General features: G+C 40.7%; 1 protein-coding gene across 14 annotated transcripts in view; it reads left to right on the forward strand.

The window, feature by feature from the left end:
* The window catches only part of BPTF (bromodomain PHD finger transcription factor), a 47,593-nt gene continuing 23,199 nt past the window's right edge, over nucleotides 1-24,394 (forward strand). For 8 of the 14 annotated variants that reach the window (XM_082066906.1, XM_082066909.1, XM_082066912.1 and 5 more), the window contains exons 1-9: nucleotides 127-898; nucleotides 12,258-13,080; nucleotides 15,617-15,840; nucleotides 17,484-17,684; nucleotides 18,183-18,371; nucleotides 20,624-20,797; nucleotides 20,924-21,129; nucleotides 23,141-23,496; nucleotides 23,791-23,922. In XM_082066906.1, the coding sequence (XP_081923032.1) occupies nucleotides 259-898; nucleotides 12,258-13,080; nucleotides 15,617-15,840; nucleotides 17,484-17,684; nucleotides 18,183-18,371; nucleotides 20,624-20,797; nucleotides 20,924-21,129; nucleotides 23,141-23,496; nucleotides 23,791-23,922 (2,945 nt within the window). In that variant the 5' untranslated portion in view covers nucleotides 127-258. Of the gene's footprint in view, nucleotides 899-12,257; nucleotides 13,081-15,616; nucleotides 15,841-17,483; nucleotides 17,685-18,182; nucleotides 18,372-20,623; nucleotides 20,798-20,923; nucleotides 21,130-23,140; nucleotides 23,497-23,790; nucleotides 23,923-24,394 lie in introns of all 14 variants that reach the window. The other 6 variants (XM_082066913.1, XM_082066916.1, XM_082066911.1 and 3 more) reach the window with 4 other exon arrangements.

The following is a 24,394-nucleotide window of genomic DNA, read 5'->3' on the forward strand; positions in this document are numbered from 1 at the left end:
CTGCCGCCGCCGCTTCCCCCAGTCAGAGCGGAGCGAGCCGAGGCACAGACGAAGAAACAAGATGGCGGCCGGTGGCGATCCGGAGCGGGACGCCGGCAATTCGGATTGAGCCCTCGGCCCTCACAGCTCCGGCGGCCCCCCTCCCCGGCCCGGATCCCTCGCAGGGGAGGGAGCTTTCCCGTAGCCGCCTGTCCGGACTCCGAGCGCCCTCCCGAGCCTTCCTTCCCCCTCCCTTCCCCCCTCGGCCAGCGCCCAGAGATGCGGGGCCGGCGAGGCAGGCCGCCCAAGCAGCAGCAGCCGGCGGCGGGCACCGCTCAGGCGAGCTCCCCGGCTCCGCCCGCCCCGGCGGGCCCCATCGGGGGGCTGAGGTCCCGGCAGCGGGGCAGCAGCCGCGGCAGGTGGGCGACCTCGGCCCAGGCGGAGACGGCGGGGCCCAAGGCGAAGGGAGCCGCGGCTGCCCAGGCCTCTTCCCCCGCCACCGCCTCCCCCAGGGGGGGCAGCAAGAGGAAGGGAGGCAGCGGCGGCAGCAGCACCCCTGGTGGGGGAGGCAGCAGCGGTAAGGGCAGGGGCAGGGCCGGGGCTGGAGGAGCAGGGGGAGGAGGCGGAGGAGGCAGCTGCAACAGCCAAGGCAGGGCTGCCTCGTCCAGGAGGAGCATCAGCAAAGTGGTGTACGATGATCATGAGAGCGAAGAGGAGGAGGAGAGCATGGTGTCCGAGGAGGAAGAGGAGGGAGACCCCGAGGATAACCAGGACTCCGAGGAGGAAGAGGAAGAGGAGATAATGGAGGAGGAGGACGACGACGACTCCGACTACCCCGAGGAGATGGAGGATGAAGACGATGCCAGTTATTGCACTGAGAGCAGCTTCAGGAGCCACAGCACCTACAGCAGCACCCCAGGTAGAGCGTCAGGGGGATGAACTAAAACAAGTCGAGGGCCCCCCCACATGTTCCCTCTAGGTCTGCAAATACAGTCCGCACGCATTCTTCCTCCCGTGCGTGTGTGAGGGATGCCCGCAAGCACTCACAGGGAGAGGGGTCTGCACGTTAACGACTGGCAGCCCCACGGATGCGGGGAACATTAGGAGATGCTCACAAACACAGGAAGGGAGGGCGGGCAGTACATGCTATTAACAAGGGGATGCTTTGCAAATATGCATGAAGATTCTGGTGGCTGCAGAAATGCATGATACACCAGAGCACGTTGCAACAATGTCAGAAGTGTGTGGGGCATTCACTTTTATTTAAAAACCAAGGTGCATGCCTTGCAAAGAGGTCCTTTCAAATATATACAGGAAAGGATGGCTTGTGCTTGCAAATATAACTTGATATTAAAAGGAAAGGAAGCACATGCAACTTGAAGTGGCTTTAAAAAAAAAAGAGCACTGAAAATTTTCAGGCTCTTGAAGTCGGAGGGATAACTGGATTCAGCATTTATTGGCTTTAAGACAGAACTAGCTTTACAAGGAGGAAAATAAGGTGCATTGTTCAAAATGGAGATTGCATTGTTATAGTTTGGAGAAAAGTGCACAGGGCCTCATTGCAAGGGTGTAAACCTAGTTTTAGTTAAACACAAAGATTAAAAGGTGGAGGTTGGGTCAAAAGTCTTGGTTTGAAATACTGCATTTATCTTAAGATACGGCAACCTTTAAAACTCATATTGGGGTTAAAACTTGTTAAACATCATTGTGATTGTATTTTTAACCTCTAGTGGCAAATCTGGGCTCAGATTTTAAGGCCTGCACTTCTGTTTGTCCTTAATTAGTTAATTAACCATGTGGATTTCAAGCTTCAAAAATTCTTTATTGAAACTTAAGGACTTTGGATTTATTTTAGTTCATTCCAGAATTGAGTTCAAGTTTAGGATTTCTTTTTTCTCAAGTCTCTGAACCAGGAGAGTAGTTAAACTTAGGGATAACCTAAGAGTGTTTCCCGAGTTGGGCTGCAGGATAACAACTACTGCTGTTGTGAAAGTATTTGGCCACTTTGGGAGGGGGGAGGAACAGGTTGTTAGTGTAAATGCATTGCATCTTAATTTAAAAAGGAGTGTAGTTTTGAGTAGTTAGCTAATGATTTTTAAAAGGTGGAACTTTAAAAAGTCCAACTTTTAAAACCGGCTACTAAATGTGTCATTTGTTTTTATTTGGGTGAGTTAATGGTATCAGCTCCTTATGTGACTTCATGATAGTGATTTTTAAAACTGTGTCTGTAGGTCTGTTTTATTTTTTAAACCTATATCCATATGCTCAGAAAGTGAATCAGAATAAGTACATGCCTTAGTAAATTAATTTAATTTAGAGAGAACTTCTTTTAAGGTGTTAGTTACCTGTTGCAGGGATGTCCTCCTATCAAATTGAATTCTTAAAAAAATTATTACTTTAAAAATTGAGGTCTGGCTTCTCAGAAGAAAAAAAAATTCTAAAGTACTCTCTTGACTTTTAACCCTTCATTTTCTGATTAGTTGTGGTAACTTTCATTTTTATTAGGTTTTTTGGGGGTGCTTTTGTCCAGGAATATTTTTATTATGTTAATTGGCTAGGTCAGGAAAATACTTTTTACATGAGCATCCAGGTTTAAAATGAGTTCTACAGAGTATGGGTGTATTCAGTCTTTGAAATGTACTTAAGCGTTCTGGCAAATAACAAGATAGCTTTGTGTGCATTGTTGTGCAAGCGTAGACAGGTTTTATGTGGTATTTAGGTGTATCAGAAACCATTTTGCTAATTTATATGTTGATTTCTCTCTTGGTCAGGGTAATTTTAGTTAATTTTTTAAAGCTAAGTTTAAGTGTAATAATTTTCATCCTTATATTCTGGGGGTTTTTTCTTTAAATACTGACTTTCGATAGTTTAAACATCTGTGTTGTTATTTTGGCAATTTACTAGCTGTTCTAATCAGTTCAGTATTTGCCCAAAGGTCTCCCTCCCTCTTTCCCTCTCTCCCAGACATGCTGTTGCCCTTTTGCAAAGAAAGTCGGAACTTCTCATTCCATCAGCTCAGTCTCTGTCTTTTTTTTTCTGCTGAACAGATATCTACATTGTGAGCACTGCTAGGCAGTGGCGGCACTAGTTGAAATCTTACTCTTATCATAATCCCGGAAGAGATACTTGACATTAGAACAGCACTAATAGGCAAGGAGAAGATTCACCCAACCTCAATATCTTTTTATCTGACAGTGACCAGTGCAGAGTGTGAAGAACAGGGGAGACAGGCAGCGATTTACCTTCGGAGTTCCCTCACGGACCCCGGTGCTCTGTGACTCAGGTGCATGCAGGGCCAGAATTGGAATTTAGCTATGTTTAGATACAGGCTTTTTTCTTTCATACATTTGTCTTCAAACCATACAAATTGTAATACGCAGTGACAGAGTTCCTGTGGTTAACTGGAGGGCTTGAGGGAGTGTCTCCTCCATTGTTTTAAACTGGCCCCTAGCACAATTGTGGGGTGCCTGCTTGGTTTTTTGTTTGTTTTTTCCTGCTAGAGATGCTGAGCGATCCCTTCCCCACTTATCTTCCCTCAGTCACCTGCAACCTGAATTATTACCGCTCTCAGGATGTAGTCTTGGGGGCTGAAGAGTTTATTTTTTGAGAGCAGGGCATTGAAAAATTGCAGTCCCAATCAAACTCTCCTACTAATCAAGGTTTTGCACATAAATCACATCTGCTTAAATGGGTGACAGGCTTCTTAGAGTTTTTTAGAACTTAGATTGAACAATGAATTAAAAGATCACAGTGCAGTGTCTCTAGCCAAGAAAGGCTCAATTTTGGGGCTCTGCTGGGGCGTTTACAATGTATCTTGAACTTGGATGTAGGGCTACTCTTTTTTACTGTATTATTATTCAAGTATTTAAAGAAGCAAAATCTTGAAAATGGTAAAATGCGTTTGATATAATGCTTAATAATGGTACAGTGAAAGCTTATTGTGTGAATACGTATGATGTTTATCATTGCATTTACTTCTGCGGGACAGACTCTTGGTAGAGGGATTTTGTAGGCGTGTGTAATGTCCCTTCTCACTTATACCTCTGTGTCCCCAGAAGGGAGATGTATTTTTTGGATGGGTATCCTATATACCTTGTATCACTAAACATTTTTGCTATCACCTGTCCACTCTAAGTTATACTTTAGGCTTGTCACAATTGCTTTATAGATAACAAGTATTTTCTGCATGTCGCAGAATTTTAGAAAAGGATTTAATCAAGATGCTTAGAAGTCCTTCCTTTTGTTTCTTCATTTCCTTCTTCAAAAACTGGGAAAACTAGCCTTAGAAAGAGCTATACATCTAGATTTTGACCGAGATAATAATCATCAGTCTATCTAACAAGCAAATCCACAACGGTGGAGTCGTGAGCCAAAAGATTTGTCTTAAAGTGCATTAAATACATTCTTTAGATGGATTTTGCTAGTCTGAATATTTGCAGTGATTGACCTTCTGTTAACCAGTAATTCACCAGTGTGCCTTTGTCTTCTGAGTGACGGAATTTAACTGGAAACAAGGTGCTGCATCTTGTTTGTCTGTAGTAATTTTGTATCTTAACACGTTTTCATGCTCTTGAAGAACTGTTAAAGTGGAGACATTGAGATAGGACAGTAAGATAGGCAGCTGCTTTTGTCTGTCGTGTGCGATGATTTACCACCTTCCCACACATCTCACCTGGGGTACCCTGTTCTCTAAATTAAATCTGGCACGCTCGTATTTTACCGTTTAGTAATCTGAACTTTGATTTGTACTCTAGAGGAATTGTCGCTAGTTCATCATGCCAGTCGTGAAAAATGTCGAAGATGAGTCCCAGCAAATAAATTGTGTAGAAGGCCAAAGGAGTAAATCTGGGGCTGATTCTGCTGTATTGATGTGCAAATTTGCAGTTATCTGAAGAGAGCATTTGTCACTTAGTCATCTTTCTAAGAAGCCCCAGTATCACAGTATGTTGTAAAAGGTAGAATAATTTAATGTGTTGCAGTTGAGTTTATTGTGCAAACTTTTTTTTTGTAGGTGTGCAATAGAATTCCGTAGCTGACAGTTGTATTGCACAGGACTGGTATAAGGTGAATAGATGTGCATTTTAGTAGATTGGGGCTGATCTCTGCTATCAGTTACAGCTTATCCTGAGTGTGCCCCGACTAAGAAATTGTCTGCCAGAATGGTCCAGAAAATTGTTGTTAGTGCTACTTTTTTTTTCCTTCCCTTTGGCCTGGGTTGTAGGCACAAAAGGGCTGTTACTCTGAGTACTTCTCAGAATGACAATGTGGGATCTTATCTGCTGCTTGACCTGCATTAGTTATCCAAATGTTCAAGTGATGCCTCGGAACATGCGAGTTTGTATTCCTGGCTCCTGCTGAGGGTCTACTCATGGCCATAATGGTGAGAAATGAAATTCTTAATGGAAAATCAGTAGAGAACACTGGTTGGATTTAGAAGTCTGCTACTATTAGCATATAGTATTAGTATATAGTCTTCAACTATTTTGAATATCAGGTTATATTTTAAGTTTAATCTGATTTGTGGTTGGTTTGTTTTCTTCTTTCCCGACAAAAAAAATACATTTGGGTGAGATACAATTGTTGCAGAGCAATATTCAAATTGGAGCTGCACTTATAAGTAGTTACAAATGTATTTTACTCTTTCAGAATTTTTTTCTGGAATAAATTATTTGACTTGTAGATATTAGAAATATGTTTATTGTCATGTTGGCATTTTTAAAAGGAAAAAAAGTGTTTTGTGTAAGTCAAAGCCTTTAATTTTGGCCCAACCCAAGAAAAATATTTAGATTTTTCTATTTTAGTGCTGCTTTTCATAATATATTCTTATTTTATGTTAAACTGATTTTACTGCTTTTTCTTCTTTGGTGTAAGCTGAGCAAATGCTCTCCCAAGAGGTTGACTTTTAATTAAGGAACCAGTTTGGATATTGCTGTGATAAACATGTAGCTATATCCAGTTTATGCATTCTGGTCTGGGAAAAAAAATCTTCTCTTATGCATTTTCATCAACTATTTTCAGTTTTCTCAGTGATACCTGAGGAGAACTTGTGTGTTGCTGTACATTCTCATCTGAAACTTGCATAGTGCAAAGTAGTAACATGAGACAGGGACTCTCTGTTTCTTGTGTGTTTATTAGAACCAAACAAAAGTGGGACAGTCCTGGGGAGTTTGGGAGGGTCATCAAAAGTCAAAATTTCCTCAGGAAGGAATAACTAAGGAGTACTCCTGCTTTTGGGACATCACATAACCACCAGTGGGTCTTTATGTTGAGAAGTTTCTGTAGTGACTCATGATCTGGAAAACAAAACCAACCCAGTTCTGTTTTACTAAACATGAACTTTTATGTTAAGAGTAGTGTAGTTAGACTTGACTTGTGGAACTTGAAGCCAAAAAATAATCTCTTATTGGGGTAAAATGGAAAGTCTTTTTGCTTGCTGGTGTCAGTTTTGTGGAGTGTTCCTTCATAGGGTTTGTTGTTTATTTTTTACCCCTCCTGTGCCAGATTCCTGAAGTATCTGAAACTCCTCTGTCTTGTCTTTTCTCTCCCCTATTCTCTATCAAGTTTATCCTCTTCACTGCAGCTGAGAACTGGAATTCTTAGGCTGGAGCCTTAGTGCCCAAGTGCTGAGAAAGGGAAAGCTTTTAGAGAAGAGAAACGAGACCAGTTGCAAGCTTTCTAATCGAGAAATGCTGGAACCGGTGTTTATTTTTTAGGTCATACCGGTGCAAGTACCACTTTGTCCCCATTTAAACAAGACAGCGGCTCTGGCAGAGTATTAGTTATGTAGGACCAAGCACCAGGACATGACTTGAAATACGTTGGCCTAAAAGGCCATGTTAAGTAGCACTGTACATCTGGAGCGAAGGGATGTGGAACATAAGTAACACGAGGCAAAACTGGATTTTTGGGGTTTTTGTTGGGCTATGTGTGGATGGCAATTGGAATGCAACTAAAACACAAAGAGCCCGAAAGTCATATTTAATCACGGTAGAACCTTTCTGTATTCTGGACACTGATGTAAATAGATCATTCAGATACTCTGTTTTAAAACTGTCTATATAAACCAGAGATATGTTAAAGGTGGTTAAAGAACAGTTAAGTTCCATATAGTCCTGTGGTAAAGAACAGACGCAACTTCCTCTTTTCTTCTTTCAGTCTGTGAATGAAAATAGAGACAAGCTTTTTGATCCCATTAAACTCTATTTCTGCATTTTTAAAGGGGTCAGCATTTGAACCAAATAGGTTGAAGAGAAAGAAACTAAATAAAATAAATAAAGCAAGGGTTTACTTTTTTTTAAAGTGCTTCAGTAATCCTGGGTTTGGGTGCTCAGCCTATTACTTCAGTAACTTCATTTTACTTCAAATATCATTAGTGTGTTTTGCTTAAATATTTGTAATATAAATTATTTTAATAAATAATGGTAAGTGTAGACTATAATTATCAATATCTATAATTAAATGTGCCATGTGAATAAAATTGTTTACTCTTTAATCTTAATTACAGGCAGCTCTTCAACTAGAGAATTCAAAATAGGGAGAGGCAACCATTGCAGAACACTTCATCACTTTTGGAGACAACTAGTGAAGGAATGTGATTTAAAAGAAGCGTATGCTAGATAGAAGTATAATGCTGAGACACTCAAGATGATCTGGATCCTGTAAATAGTCCAGTCGTGGCAGCAGAAGGCTATTGGCAGATCAATTTATCCTTCCAAATAAAGCTATGGAATTTGGATGGCGTAGAAGTTTGTCGTTTTCTCTCTTTGCACTGGTTCAAACTTGAAAGTGGAATTTGATTCAGGGATTTGGATAATGTGCAGAAATGATCTTAGAAGTATACAATTTATGTGTAATAAAACTCGAGTCCATTTTGGGAAACTTCAGTGTGAGTAAATTGATTTTTCTTTAATTGAGAGTAGATACATCTAGATTCAGCTTAAAAGTCCAGTGAAGTGGTGGTGGTGCCTAAAGGAGAATTAACTTCTTCTGGTATACCTGCTCTGGAATCCTCCTGATGTTACTTTTTGTTTTAGACAAAGTAGTACACACTGCATTTTCTACTTAAAACAAAAACCTGGGAGATTTCCCCACATGGGAAATTATTCATGACAAATAATAAAAATTATTTATCCAAAGTTATTGATACCAAGATAAATTGAAAAATATTACTGGCAGTAGGTGATGCAGTAAGACAAAGTTAAGAGAGCAACAGCGTAATTCTGCTGACTGCTCAATGTGGTCATTGCACTGAATTTGTCATACTGTTTCACTTCCTTATATTATTTTAAATACGTATGAATGTAACGCAGATATATAGTGGCCCAAATCAAAATAACTCTTTGTTATTGTGTAATTATCAATTGCATAGCCTACACAACCTTGCACTTCTCTCTTAAATACTGAAATTGAGATCATTAAATTGATTACTTTGAATCAATTTAATTACATTTCAGTTAACACCTGTCACATACAGTACTCAGAGTTCCCAGTGGAGGGCAAAAGCCACGATGAATGACAAGTAAAAAAAAAAAGAGGTTGTTTTCAAATCTCAGAATTTCTAAAATAATTAAAAGTAAAATAAATTGAACCTACAAATGTTTGAAGAGACTGCAATTTTGTTTTGTTTTTAAATCTGTCAGTGAATATCAAATTCAAACACTGGATGGTTTGCCTTGTGGAAAAGAGAAGATTTTCCTCAGAAGTGAAGAGCTTGAAAAGTCAGATATGTGTATTGTAGGAAAACATTTTTCCAAATTTGAGGGATTTTTGTGTGTGTGTATGAAGAACAGTTGGGTAAACATGAACTGTGATCTTCAAAACCTTCCCAGAAGTTGAAGCTGCTCCTAAGTAGTGTGAGCTGTCTGGGTTGGCAGCACATTGCAGGTAATTAGCAAAGAAGAAATTGTTATTATCAGAATTGCAAACGAGCCCAGAGTCCTTATTTGGAGTTCAAACCTGCATTTCTTCAGCTGTCTGAGCGAGTGAGAGGGGAGGGTTTATCCAACCAACCTGCAGAACGTGAACATTTCAGCTCAAAACAGGGACTCTGGCACTTTGACATGGTTTTGTCAGATTCCCTTGGCCTACACTGGTCATTTAAACTCAGCAGCACTGAGACTGGTTCAAGATGCGGGAGCAGCTTGGTAGTGAATGTCCATCAGTTTCACTGGAGATTAGACTGCTTGGTTTTATTGGTTTGGTTTATGGGGGCCGGGGGGGGGGGGGGGGGGGGGAATTGTTTTTTAAAGGTGTCTGGAGTATTTATTGAGATTGCAGTTTATACATCAAACAGAATTATGTTTAAGCAGAAATTGTCTGGAATTTCTAAATTTCTAAATTCTGCATCTTTGAATACTTCACTTTTTTAGCTTATATGCAGTGCAGAATTGTTCAAAGCAGTTCAGTATCTGAAAAGATAAATTATCAGAGCTCTTGGGGTGCAATGTGTGATCTACAGAACGGATTGGGGGTGTTGAGATGCAGTATCTGCTGCATAAGACAGTTATAACTTTATTCTTCGCGTAGAAAATCACAACAAAAGAGAGGAAATAAGGAGTCTTTGCTTCTTTCAGCAGTGTTCCTTCATTCTGGTTTATCTTTGCCTGAAATTTCGGGGAGGGGCTTTGCCAGTTGTGATTAATTTAGGTAAGCTGGGGTGATCATTCTTGCTGCTCGCTTTCCAGAAGCGCCGTTTCTTTTACAGCTTTATTCTGCTACGGTTGCAAACACTGAAAAGAATCTGAGTTTATAGCTCCTCCTGCTTTTTGTGACGTTTGAGCTCTGTGAAGAGCATCAGTGATTTCAGAGTACCTGCTCTGCCTTGTCTTGCATGGCCACCTGCCGGGCCTCGGCCTGCCCTGTTCTGCCATTCTGGAGGAGCCTTCTGGGCCATAAAGGAGTTTAATCTGTGAGCCCGCGTGGGTTTTGCTTTGGGGTCTTGTAGAGAAACCAACTCAGGTTTATGCATATATGATTTTGGATCACAATGATAGAAAAGTAGGGTTTACTCTAAATATTGCTGTCAGAACGCTTGCTTTGCACCTGGCTATGAAACTCCTGTGTTTTCATGCGTTTGCCATGATAAAACATTTTCCACTGATGTGTGCAGAAGCACATTGGAAGACAGTCACACAAGCATTCTCCCATTTTCCACTGTCAGAACTTAAACTTAACTCGGAAATTTATTTTTATATGCAGATGATGTTGACCCATTACTTCTGTAATGGAAACATCTGGCAGTTCATCTTCTGTATTGTTTCAGAGCATGTAATTTGTTGCATAAGATTTCACTCTTTAAAGTTTGAGAGGAAGAGGTGGATCTGGTGTCATCTTGCCACACCGGCTCAATGATTGATTCATTTTTTTTTCTGGAATCATTTGATAAACAGTCCATTATGCATCAAGATGTTTCTTGAAGGTAGCTTTTCTTTTTTGTAACTTTAAAATGCATTCAAGTTTTAATGATGGTGTTTCAGATTGAGGAGGGTCTGTCTTTGTGTATCTGCCTACCTTAGCAGGATATTTTCTTTCCCCCCCCACTCCCCATCAGTATTATTTCTGGTATTTGTGGGAGTATTAGAGAGAGCAGGGTGGGTTGAACAAATGCCACAGAGAATCATTTCCTCTTGATGGTAACTGGAACTTCCTTTATCTCTTCATTTTCTTGACCCAGTTTTGGAGAGGGCCTGTATGCACAGGATTTGATTAGAAAATAGTAATACAAAGTTTAAAATTCCACAATACTGATTGTGTTGCTCTTCGGTCTCAGATCACACAATGAGTAACATATGTCGCTTTTTTTTTAAGTGTACATATGAAATTGCTGGTATGGACAGCTGCATTTTTCTTTTGGATTTTTGCTGCAAATAAAATGCAACCTGCCAACCACTTCTCTGTGTAGAATTGATAATTATGAAATTCAGTTGTTGACTGGGATCATAGTTTGCTTACCAGAAGACCTAAAACCAGTTTTCATCTCCGTTTCTAGTTTTAAACTGAGAGGATGATTTTATTGCTAGTTTTTAAATGAAGGAAGGTTCCACTTAAATTTGAGAAGAAACTTCTTCTCGGTGAGGGTGGCAGAGCCTGAACAGGCTGCCCAGGGAGGTTGTGGAGTCTCCTTCTGTGCAGACATTCCAACCCGCCTGGACACCTTCCTGTGTAACCTCATCTGGGTGTTCCTGCTCCATGGGGGGATTGCACTGGATGAGCTTTCCAGGGCCCTTCAACCCCTGACACTCTGGGATTCTGTGATTCTGTGCATCCTAATACTGTAACTGATAGTTGCAGAATAGTTGTATGTAGCTGGATACTTTTTTGTTATTTTGATAGAAGATTGAAATATTTCATCTGTCTAGTAGTGCCAAGTACAGAAACTTTTCTCTTTTGTTTTTCCTTCATCTTGGCATTGAGGACGGTAGAATTAGAGGGCAGAAAGTGTAGCATCTCATCTGAATTAGCATCTGAGACGGGATTCATTACGCTCAGTGTCTTTTAGGTAGTGAAACAGCTCTTCAGAACAGCTGTTTGTGTTTGGCTTTGTCCTTCCATAATTCTGCCCCCTCCCCATTCTGTGGATAACTCTCCTGTTTGATTGACACATGGGAGTGGGTTTTTATTTGTTTGGTTTGAAAAACTGTGAGTTCCTGAAACATTTTCATAAAATTTCACGTTTAACATTTGTTTTTGGCTTGGGGGGATCCAGGAGAAAACAGAGGACGAAGTGATTTAGCTTCTCTCTTGTATTTTAATTTGGTTGAAATCGATGTCCGAAGATGTCTGCTTGAAATGATCTTTCCTGTATACTGTTGCTGGATAGGAGAATAGCTTGCAATATTTTAATATAAAATATCTCTTGTTTGAACCTTGATGCTTCAAATTTAACATTAAAATTCCAAGAATGAATGATAAACTAGTCATGCAGAATAAGAACAAGAAAAAATTCTAGATTAATATTTTTGCTGAGGGAAATGTCTTTCTTTTTAACTAATTTAAACAATTAAAATTCTAGACATCATTTTAAAGACTCAGTAGATGTGTCTTATATGGGAAATGCAACTGCTCTAAGTGTCCGAAGCAAAACTCCAGATATCTTGTGTATTTTCATGCTGTTAATTAAAATATAAGATTCTTAGCTGAATTATCACATTTATGTAACAGTGAAGATGCAAATCCTTAATTTGTAATAGTTTGGAAAGTTTGACACAGGCATTGATGATAGGTGTTTAAACGTCTTGACCTGTGAATGGCAAAATCCTCATTGTTGTTTCTTATTGCAGGTAGGAGAAGACAAAGAGTGCATCGTCCTCGTTCTCCGATATTGGAAGAAAAAGATATCCCGCCCTTGGAGTTTCCTAAATCCTCAGAGGACTTAATGGTGCCTAGTGAGCATATAATGAATGTTATTGCCATCTATGAGGTACTGAGGAACTTTGGCACTGTTTTACGCCTCTCTCCTTTTCGTTTTGAGGACTTCTGTGCTGCTCTGGTAAGTCAAGAGCAGTGCACACTTATGGCAGAGATGCATATAGTGCTTTTAAAAGCAGTTTTGCGTGAAGAAGACACTTCAAATACTACCTTTGGACCTGCTGACCTCAAAGATAGCGTTAATTCCACTTTGTATTTCATAGATGGAATGACGTGGCCAGAGGTTCTGCGGGTATATTGTGAGAGTGACAAGGAATACCATCATGTTCTTCCTTTCCAAGAGACAGAGGACTATCCTTATGGACCAGTAGAGAATAAAATCAAAGTCCTGCAGTTCTTAGTGGATCAGTTTCTTACAACAAACATTGCACGTGAAGAGTTAATGTCAGAAGGTGTCATTCAGTATGATGATCATTGTAGGGTTTGTCACAAACTTGGGGATTTGCTTTGCTGTGAAACGTGTTCAGCCGTGTACCATTTGGAGTGCGTGAAACCACCTCTTGAAGAGGTCCCAGAAGACGAGTGGCAGTGTGAGGTCTGCGTAGCACACAAGGTGCCTGGAGTAACTGACTGTGTCGCTGAAATCCAAAAAAACAAACCGTACATTCGACACGAACCTATCGGATATGACCGGCATAGGCGAAAATACTGGTTCCTGAACAGAAGAATCATTATGTAAGTAAACTAATCATTTGGTGTTTTCTGAACAATCGTGTTGTATTGAATGTATTTTTAATATATGCTGTAAGTTGCTGTTGCCTTTTTAAAATGGTTCTTTCTTTCGATAAGACCATCGCTTGCTGTTTTGTAAACAGACGTCTAAGGACCATGTAATTAATCCATCAATTTTCTCCAAACTAAATATTCTCATAATCTATATATAAAAAGGAGGGAAAGAGCATGGCCTCTGGCTTAATATCAATGTACCTAAAACACATGGATGTGAGGAAAAGAAAGGGAATTTTAAGGAGAACTCTCCACTTTCTTGTAAAAGTTCCTGAAAAGTAGTTTAACTCTCTTTGTGATGACATGGTGTATAGGACAGTAATTCTGGGATACTGTCACCTGCTTCGATAGTATTAGATACCGGTGCTGGTTTGATGCGTCTGCCTTTGAAACTGAGACTTTCAGAGACACTCAAAGGTATTTGCCGTATCTATTAACTAGAATGCAGAAGATGTATGTGAACACTTCTATAGGTATGAACAAAGTCAAAATAACAAGAAATGCCTGTCTTTAAGCCATCTACTGTTTTATGTTTTACACAATCTCCTGGTTTTAGTCCTTTAAAATATAGTGCTCTTTCTCTAACACGTTGTTAGCTGGTGCTGTAAGTATTAATTATCACTGCTCTTTGTTTCCTGTGTTCTTCTTTCACACTTGTGGAAAAAAAGTCCATGTTTGATTATTTTTAGTTTCTGTGGGTTATAGATGCCACAGTAGCGTCAGGTAATCTTTTAAAAGATGCAGGGAATCTTTTACGCTCTTTTGTGGGGTTTATACTCTATACTCAGGCACTTCTTGGGGTTTTCGGGTGATACACATGCACATCCTGGCTGCATTAGTGTAGCTGTGCGGCGAGAAAGTAGGAAAAGAAGAAAACAGTTGGATGATCACTATCAGAATTTACACGAGGTGTACAGGCCTCTGTGCCCGAGGTGCTCGCTGGCAAATGGTACTTACAGCACAGCTGTACGGGATGGGATGGGGAGGCTGGATTGTTGTGTATCTAGGTCATATAGGAAGATGTATAAATGGCATATCTGTCTAGCAAATAACGGTGTAATGAGCTAGGAGTTCAAAATGAAAGGTTAAAGTTCCCTTTTTGGTGAGTTAAGGAATGATAAAAATATAAACTTAGCAACAGCATTATATTCTGCAGCATGTGTAAGAAGCAGAGCAGCCTCACCATTGCTGCTCTGCCCATGTCTCACTCTCACTGCTCGCATTGGACATTGCCAGGGATAATTCACAAGGCCTTTTTACTTAAGCATTTTGTTGTACCCTTTTCTTTCCTCTTGTTGTATAAGCTGTGCATTCTCATCTCCCTTCCATCTTAGTTTCTGGGTGTTGGCCTTTATCTTCCTCCTCTGTGGCTTTTGTTCACAAACAATAATAAAGGTGCTGCCCTCAGTATTATTGTTAGTAAATAACTTCCTTGGTTTAGAGGAAACACAGTTTAAATAATTTTTCTTTAACGTGGAAGACTAGAGGCGCAGAATATTCCATAGACTCAAATGATTGTCAGTGTTCAGCTGTTACTTTTCGATGTGCAATATGTGGGCATCCTTCCTGAAATGAGCTGTTTTCTTGGAAAACTTGATAAACTTAACCATGCTAATCTGCTAAAACTAAGGGAAAGTTACTGGTGCCTTAGAATAGTAAATGAGTAAAGTATAATCAGTTGCTTTGCATGAGCAAAGGCCTTTATGAGAGAAATGATAGTATTTCTTCGCAATACAGCAGGTTTTATTATCAAAACCAAAAGTCTGTTTTGTGGTAATGTTTCTGACAAATTAGTAGTTGAATTTTGAGTGATATTGCCATTAATAACTTCATAGCCACCTTATTTTAGTAGCATTCTGCTTTGCAAATATTACAGTTGTTTCATAAATAGAATGTGAAAAATAGTAGATCAATGATGGTTAAGTTGCCATAAGGGAGAACCCCAGATGAAAAAGTGGAAATCTCTTGGTCTTTTCAAAGGGTCTTATGATGGTTCTTTTGTACCTTGCTGGAGCTCCCACAGGTGGATGCTGTACAGATGCTAATGTGCAATATTTTATGAATGTGATGGCCTGTGCGTTGAATTTCCTGACTTTGCTGTTTCCTGACCAGGCAGGAATGCTGCCCTGTATGGATTCAGGAGCCCTGCCCTCATCGGTGCAAATCGTTTGAGACTTAGTAACACATTACTGGTTACAGTAGCAGTAAATATAATGAGAATAAACCTTGTTGCCAGATTGGACAAACCAGTTTTAAGGAGACTCTTCAAAAGCTTCCCTGAGCAAAATTGTCATGAGAAGTTCTAAGGGGAGTGAGGAAGGAGCGTTTGGGTACTAGGCTGGGTGCATATCGCTGTCCTTATGTGACTTGTTTATTCATGCTCGGGTATTGGCAATTAATAGGTCTTTGCAAAAAGTCGGCTGGTATTAGTTTTTGTCACTTATCCATATCTTTTAAAATTAATATTTAAAATATACTCTTACAGAGAGGAAGATTCAGAAAGTGAGAAGGATAAGAAAATCTGGTACTATAGCACAAAGATACAGCTGGCAGAGTTAATCGAATGCCTGGACAAAGATTACTGGGAAGCTGATCTATGCAAAACTCTGGAAGAAATGCGTGAAGAAATTCATCGGCACATGGATGTGACAGAAGACCTTACTAATAAAGCAAGGGGCAGCAACAAGTCTTTCCTTTCTGCAGCAAATGGTGAGAATATTTTGTTTAATGAGCATAGAAGTTGCGCTTCGGATCAAATACTAGTTTATTTTCTTATAAGAAGTTTATAGAAGTTGATAAGAAGCATCATGCAGGTGCACCTGCATGGCTGTGTAGTGTTGGCTAATGAGGTTGGTTAACCTGAGGTTAACCTGAGACTGAGGTCACCCCTCAGTCTCCTCTTGTCCAGCTCCAGAGCCCCAGCTCCCTCAGCCTTTCCTCACACGGGAGATGCTCCACTCCCTCCAGCATCTTTGTTGCCCTGCGCTGGACTCTCTGCAGCAGTTCCCTGTCCTGCTGGAACTGAGGGGCCACAACTGGACACAGTATTCCAGGTGTGGTCTCCCAGGGCAGAGTAGAGGGGCAGGAGAACCTCTCTGACCTCCCCCTTCTAATCCACCCCAGGTACCATTGGCTTCCTGGCCACAAGGGCCCAGTGCTGGCTCATGGTCACCCTGCTGTCCATTAGGACCCCCAGGTCCCTTTCCCCTACGCTGCTCTCTAATAGGTCATTCTCCAACTTATGCTGGAACCTGGGGTTGTTCCTACCCAGATGCAAGACTCTACACTTTCCCTTGTTATATTTCATTAAATTTTCCCTGCCCAACTCTCCAGCCTGTCCAGGTCTCTGGATGGCAGCACAGCCTCTGGCGTGTCAGCCACTCCTCCCAACTTGGTGTCATCAGCAAACTTGCTGACAGTCACTCTGTTCCCTCGTCCAAATCATTGATGAATATATTGAATAATACCGGCCCCAGCACTGCCCCCTGAGGCACTGCACTGGATACAGGCCTCAACTGGACTCTGCCCCATTGACCACGACTCTCTGGCTTCTTCCCATCAGCCAGTTCACAGTCCACCTCACCACCCGCTCATCCAGACCGCACTCCCTCAGTTTAGCTGTGAGGATGCTGTGGGAGACTCTGTCAAATTACTCAAGTCAAGGTAGACCACGTCCACCACTCTGCCATCATCCATCCATCTTGTTATGTCCTCATAAAAGTCAATGAGGTTTGTCAAGCACGACTTCCCTTGGTTAAGCCATGCTGACTGCCCCTCATGACCCTCTTATCCCTGATATGCCTTGAGGTGGCACCAAGGAATATGCTCAAGATGTGCCGGATTGCGATCGTTCCAGGTGTTGGAGTGGAGCTGTGTTAACTGTCAAATGTTTCTTGATGTACTCTATTTCATATATTTATATGTATAACTCCTTGTAAACATTTGACAGTCCAACGGGTGGCAAAAATATTAGAGCTTCACTATTTTGGCAAGTGTGGAAGAATGTCTATCTCCTCTGCAGTTCCCCACCAGCTTAGTTTATCTGCCTTGGAGCAGTAAATAGCAATATAAATTTGTGAAGGTTTGAACTTTGGTTCTAGGAAAGACATGAAGATTAGATATTCAGGTTTAAAAGTTGATTTAATTCATCACTATATAAATGCATAGCTCTGGGAGATCAATAATTAAATCTTTGGAGTGGTTTCTTCTAAGTGGGGAAAAAGTGGTGAGAAGCTGGATGTTATCTTTTGTCTCGTTGAAAAGAAGCATCATTTATGCCACGTTATTTCTGCTCAGTGGCTCCGGAGGTGGTGGTTTGTTGCTTATTGATGACAACATACTTTCTATTGCAGATGAAATTTTGGACGTTATCAGAGCAAGAAAAGGAGAAATAGTGGAAGATAAAACCACAGCAGATGATGAAGCAGAAAAGGCCAAAAGTGACGTTGATAATGACCAGACAGATGCTGAGAGAGGCAAAGAAGAGTCTGGAGAGCAAGATAAAACGGAGGAAACACCCACTGAGCAAGATGGGGAAAAAGCGAAAACAGAAGGTAAAGAAACTGTGACTGTGTTTGACAACTTCATTTCGGTAAAGTGAACCTATAGTTCAGGTCCTCACATTTATTAAGTGTAAATGAGGTTAATTTACTTTGTATGATTCTCTGTGCTATTTTTTAAATAATAGGTGATATTTGTCAGTTCCTTTGGGGTTATATATTACACTTGTTTTTCTTGTTAAGTAGTGTCCCCAACTTTCCTGCTTTTCAAGTGAAATACAGCTGGCTTGTGGATACCTTGGCTTGAGGTACAGGTGGCACCTACAGTTTATGATCAAACATGTTTGTAGTAAGCAATACTACATCATTTCTAATATCGTTTGTTCTTTGATTCTGAGACAATACAAAAAAAAAGAGGAAAGGAAAAAAACTTGATGTTTTTCAGCATTATCAAACAAAGCTGCTGAAGTTGCTTTCTGCGGATGATGCCAAATTACATCCCAAGACATACTAAAGAATATCCCTAAAGTTTTGTTGTGCGTTTTACTGTAGAGGCAACAGTCGTTGGGGATAAAAGTAACTGTGTGACATCAAGCACTGATGACAACACCACAAATCCTTCTGCAGGAGAGACTAGTTGCTCTGAAGGGAAGGACGCAATGGGGTGTCAGTCAGAAACCCTTGATAGCAACAACGTGGCAGAGAAGAAGGTGGCATCAGAGCTCCCCCAGGAACTCTCAGGTACAGAGGGCACTGCTACCGATGCCTCTGTAATTTGGGGAATCTGTTCCGTTTTTCTATCTGGTTCGTCCACTAAAACCATTCACAGCGTATATCACTCATGCTGTTTGCTTGCAGTGCCATCTTTTACTGCTACGTTGTCATTAACATTTCCAAGTTAATTTTCTTGCAACTAGTGCTTGAAATTTGTGGTCCTCCATGATATTAGCATTTGTTTCCATGCCTTCCAAAGATGACTATGGCTAAGCTTTTCATGTTCTATTTTCTGTATATTTTATTTTTCCATATGATCCATAATGATTGTTAGCATCCTATCAAAGTTTATTTCATATTCTAATTTGCTGCTAGCTAATTTATTATTTTAACCTCTCATTTACTGTATAAATTACTAACAAAGTATTTTCATTCACACGAGTAAACCGTCGTACTCAAATGTCAAGGTTAAAACTGTCATGCTAGGATTTTTAGAGAGATTTCAGGATTATAAGCACAGAGGCTCTTGTTCTGTTTTAACCTGGTTTGTTCTGCCATGTCACTGATTCAAAAGTAGTAATGTACACTATTTAATTAAAAAACCCAGACAAACAAACTTTAGATTTAAGAATAAATAGGACTTGATGAGGTGTAGCATAAACCATTAGTGCACTATTTTAGAATTATATTCTATTACAAGCTTTACTAAGTAACCAAATGTTATTCTAAACATCTATTTACTGTTTAAATGACCAGAGTTTTATTTTCAGTTCTTAATGGAAAAAGATACATATCCTATAACTTTGTTCCAGACACATTTGAGTTCCTATTTTATTTTCAAGGTTCAGTTATATTTATAATTATTTCTTTATGATACTTTCACTGGTACTTTCCTCCTTCCAAAGCTTCTAGCTTATTTTTAAATTAGTGGGCTTTGTATGTAGGAAAATGTGTGTTCTTCCTCAAGTCTAATTTGCTATATTCATAGTGATAGTTGTGTGCCTATTATGAAATTTCAGTTTGAGACTCTCATTTCAGAGGGAGCGAGAGATACCGAACCAGCATCAGTGAGGCAGCTCCCCCAGAGAGGGGGAAAATAGCAGTAGAATGCAGAGCTAGACAGTGCGTCACCGTCCTTGTTTAATACAATTTAGATACAAGGCTTTTATTAAGAGCTTAATTAAGGTGCTTCCACTCCTCTCCAAGCAGCAGGCACCACAAACCATTCCATTTTTCCTCTTAGTAGAAAGGGAAATGGGTTGATCAGTATTGGTCACGCACTTGGCCCAGCCAGAAATCAAGGTACAGTCAGGTTAGGGATCTTCTAGGAATCCCAGAGTATTTACCGCTTCATCTTTCTGCTAGGAGTGAATATTTCCCAAAAAGGAGGTTTTGTTCTGTCACCTTAGTAACAACAGAATCCCTGATGTTTTGGAAGAATTCTAGAAACAGAAAAATCTTGTATTTTTTTTAAACAGCTGAGCTGTGTGTCTATTGCACAACGTCAAGATGATGTTCTGAGGGTTGGCGGTTTGTTCTTACTGGGAAGCTGGAATGATTTATTTCTAGGTAGCAGCAATTCACTGCTGGTGTAGTGGAAAGATCATAGCGGGGCAGGACATCTTATAACAGCAACAAATGAGGTGGCAATAATGTCAAGACGGAACAAGGACAACTGAGGACCAAGAACCCATTTGTCTTACTGAGCTTGAAGCAACATCTAGACCCATCAGACTGTAAGGAAGAGGCTGGTATTTTAATTTTCCAGAGGAAGAGTTTAGATTTAGAATGGTGCCAATTAATACTGAAATCTGAGATTCCTCAGAATTAATGTGCTGAAGAAGAGACAAAGACTCAGTGGAAAACTGGGGGGAAATGGGAAGGTATGTGCTTTGAGGAACAGATAAAGGACATAAAATCATAGAAGCTGTACGAAGACCCAGTTTCATGAAATCTGCGTTCTAAAAGCAAAACAAAGCCAGTAGAGGGTTCTCTGTGTGTGCATCTATAGAAAAAAGTTGTCTTGTATTTAAAACGTATTCATATTTCATCCAAGTATGAATTTCAGTTCTTCAGGGCTGTAGAAGTTAAAACTGCTTGAAACAGAACAAAAAACCACTTTCATGGATACAGCGCTCTGGAGGAAATTAATATTTTATGGGTATTTCTCTCCAGTCCAGCAAAGGATGTTAGTCTGACTTTTTTTGATGAAAAATTTAGGACTGGAAAAATTGCATTGATCCAGTTTAAAAGCTAAGAATGAAGTTGTTCTTTTGTAGAAGAGACTGGGCAGATGATCCCGAGCAACAGCAGCAGCGCATCTGCTGCAGCTCTGCAGCCAGATGTTGAGAACAGCAGCGGGAGCGAGTTGGGCTCTGGACAGAACGACTCCATTAAGACACCTGAAGATGCTGAAAATGCAGAAGGGGGATCCCACACTTCAGAGGACATAGGTAATAATAATAATAGCACCTCTAACTTCCATTTTATGCATCTATTCTTTAGCTTATGACTCCCATAGATCAATAGAAAACTTCCAGTTTTTAAGTTTGTTTTAAAAGCCTTTTTTTCCTGGGCAGGAGAGAAATCGAACGGTGAAAGAAGTGACTCTCCAGGCGCGGGAAAAGGCACGCCAGGTTCGACGCGAATGCTCACAAGATTACGAAATCCAGATAGCAAGTTGAGCCAGATGAAAAGCCAGCAGGTTGCTGCTGCGGCACATGAAGCAAATAAGTTATATAAAGAAGGCAGAGAGGTTTGTGCACATCTTGGAAAACTCAAAGAAGTACGAAAACTGTTTTAGAAAACTGATAATCGTTTAAAAAATATAAAAGTGATTTTATGCAGACTGTGGAGGTACTTGAAAATAAAGTAGTAATAATAAATGATGAAATTGTAATATCACAGGAAGCTTTTTTCCTCCTTCTCCTTTGCTCTTGCTCTCTTAGTTGCTGTTTAGAGTGGTGTGACAGTGACCCACTGCACCTTCCTTTAATGGGCTGGTCAGAACAGTTAGAAATTCGTTTACTACATAGCCAGTAATGTTACATGTGTTTTCTTCCACTTCTGTCCTCAAATCTCTCAGAACTGCAGCTTTATAGTGGTTTGTGTTTGATTATTGTTTGACTAGCTGGGTAACAGCCACATTTCGAGTTTATAACAAATCTGTACTGGCAGAGTATGGTCACTTAGAGGCAATCATTGCAAAATTGTAGCACTGCTTGATGCAATGAACCTGAAATGTCTCTTAAATGTCTGCCAGTTGATGTAAACTTTTTGTCTGACTGCAGGTTGGTTGGGGGTTTTTTGGTGTTTTGTTTTGTTGGGGGCTTTGTTCTTTTTGTTGTTACTGGTTTTTTAAGTAGCCCAGATTCTCCAGGAAAAGAAGTGTTTGATTGCTAGGAATTTGTGGCAGTTAGTTGTCTGTGTATTATTTGATGCGTTCATTCCGTTTTTAACTGCTTTTTTTTGTAAGTTAGCATTCAGCATGTCTGTTCACAAACCCCTCAAATTTGGAACTCGGTTACGAGTAATTAGACCAGTGGTGTGATCTGTGCCATTTTTTCACAGTCAGAGATACTTGTTTGCTTAGCTACACGTGTGAATTCTGTGCTTTACCGAGGAGGGGTTTCACAGAAAGCTCACTGAAGTTTAGCAAAGCAGTTTCCCCAAACCTGTCTCCTTCCATGGGCATCATTCAGAGCAGCAAAACAGGTTCCTGTTCCTCAGGAGCTGGGATGGTGGTTTTTTTGATGTTAAAGTTGATCTTTGGGAATATCCTGACTCTTTATACAGTCCATGATGAAATACATATATTTAGAATATTGGATAAACAGTTACAGAATCCCAGAATATCAGGGATTGGAAAGGACCTGGAAAGCTCATCCAGTGCAATCCCCCCATGGAGCAGGAACACCCAGATGAGGTTACACAGGAAGGTGTCCAGGCGGGTTGGAATGTCTGCACAGAAGGAGACTCCACAACCCCCTGGGCAGCCTGGGCCAGGCTCTGCCACCCTCACTGAGAAGAAGTTTCTTCTCAAATTTAAGTGGAACCTCTTGTGTTCCAGTTTGAACCCATTACCCCTTGTCCTATCACTGGTTGTCACCGAGAAGAGCCTGGCTCCATCCTCCTGACACTCACCCTTTATCTATCTGTAAACATGAATGAGGTCACCCCTCAGTCTCCTCTTCTCCAGCTCCAGAGCCCCAGCTCCCTCAGCCTTTCCTCACATGGGAGATGCTCCACTCCCTTCAGCATCTTTGTTGCCCTGCGCTGGACTCTCTGCAGCAGTTCCCTGTCCTGCTGGAACTGAGGGGCCACAACTGGACACAAGATTCCAGGTGTGGTCTCCCCAGGGCAGAGCAGAGGGGCAGGAGAACCTCTCTGACCTACTGACCACCCCCTTCTAACCCACCCCAGGTACCATTGGCTTCCTGGCCACAAGGACACACCCTCTGACAACAGCCTTATATTCTCCCCAAGTGGCCAGCCCCTCCTTCCATGGTCTAGAAACTCTCCTCTTCCACTTGAGCATACCCAGCAGTTCCCTGTTTAACCACGCAGGTCTCCTGGCTCCCTTCCTTGACTTCCTATGTGTCGGGATGCTCTTATCTTGTGCCCAGTAGAAACAGTCCCTGAACACTAACCAACTATCTTGGTTATTTGCTTCTACAAACCGATGCAAGATATTTTTATTATTTTATATATAGACAGTTGAAGCCTAAATTATAAATAAGTAAATAGAAATATTGGAAACTTAAGTGAACCTTTCAAATCATTCTTTCTTCCCCAAGGTTCTGGTGGTCAACTCTCAAGGTGAAGTCTCCCGAGTGAACGCAAAGAAGGAAGTTGTGATGAAAGGAAATATCAACAATTATTTCAAATTAGGGCAAGAGGGGAAGTATCGTGTTTATCACAATCAATATGCCACTAATTCGTTCGCACTGAACAAGCACCAGCACAGGGAGGACCACGACAAGAGACGACATCTCTCGCATAAGTTCTGTCTGACTCCTGCTGGCGAGTTCAAGTGGAATGGGTCTGTACACGGGTCCAAAGTTCTCACCATATCCACTTTGAGGCTCACTATTATTCAGCTAGAAAACAATATCCCGGCATCATTCCTTCACCCTAACTGGGCTTCCCACAGGTAAATTAATACATGAAAATATGTATTCTCTTGTGTTACTTGTATTTTTGCCAACAGTATTAATAAGCAATGGCCTTTGTTTTATCAAATCAGTGATCTCCAACCACTCTGCTTCAGTATATTAAAATAGAAGATCATATGTTTGTAATTTGCGATGGATGGCTAAAATGATTGCACTTTTGAGTAAAGTATTGAAATAGAAGAGATTTTATCCTACCATTAAACCTTAGTAATATAGCATGCTATATTAGTGCATGTATATATTTCAGGTGGTTGTTTTATTTTCCTGTTTAGGTCTAACTGGATTAAGGCTGTTCAGATGTGCAGCAAACCTCGAGAATTTGCACTAGCGCTGGCCATATTGGAATGTGCAATTAAACCGGTGGTCATGCTGCCGATCTGGCGGGAATCGTTGGGGCACACTAGGTAAACTAAACAGACAGAAACATCTTTTTGAATATGAGAATTTTACTTTGTTTTACAGTTACTAGATCCTCTAAGCCTGTAAGAATTATGTTTAAACTTACTCAGTCGTTCAGCACGTCCATGTTTTTCTCAACAAGAAACACTGAAAATACACGACAAGATTTTTACAGTGTTGTTGCTCCTGCAAAGTAAGATTGTTTTCTTTATCTGAGCAACAGTCTCAAAGTGATAAAACTTTGGGAGACTAGAAGAGCAAATTTCAATGTTCTCAGTTCAGTGGAGTCTGTCTTTCGTCTCTCATTGTGTCACAGAGGCAGAAATTAAATGTGTCTGATTTTAGGCACATTTACAGGCAGCTCTTTGCCTTCCTGGTATAGCCAAAAACACAGTGTTCCTATTGCAAGTGGTACATCTAACCTGATCCTGGGCTTTCCTCTTCACTTCAGACATTTAAGATTATTCAAAGGGGTAG

This window comes from Streptopelia decaocto (genome assembly GCF_964273445.1).
Source record: "Streptopelia decaocto genome assembly, chromosome: 16".
Lineage (NCBI taxonomy): Eukaryota > Metazoa > Chordata > Aves > Columbiformes > Columbidae > Streptopelia > Streptopelia decaocto.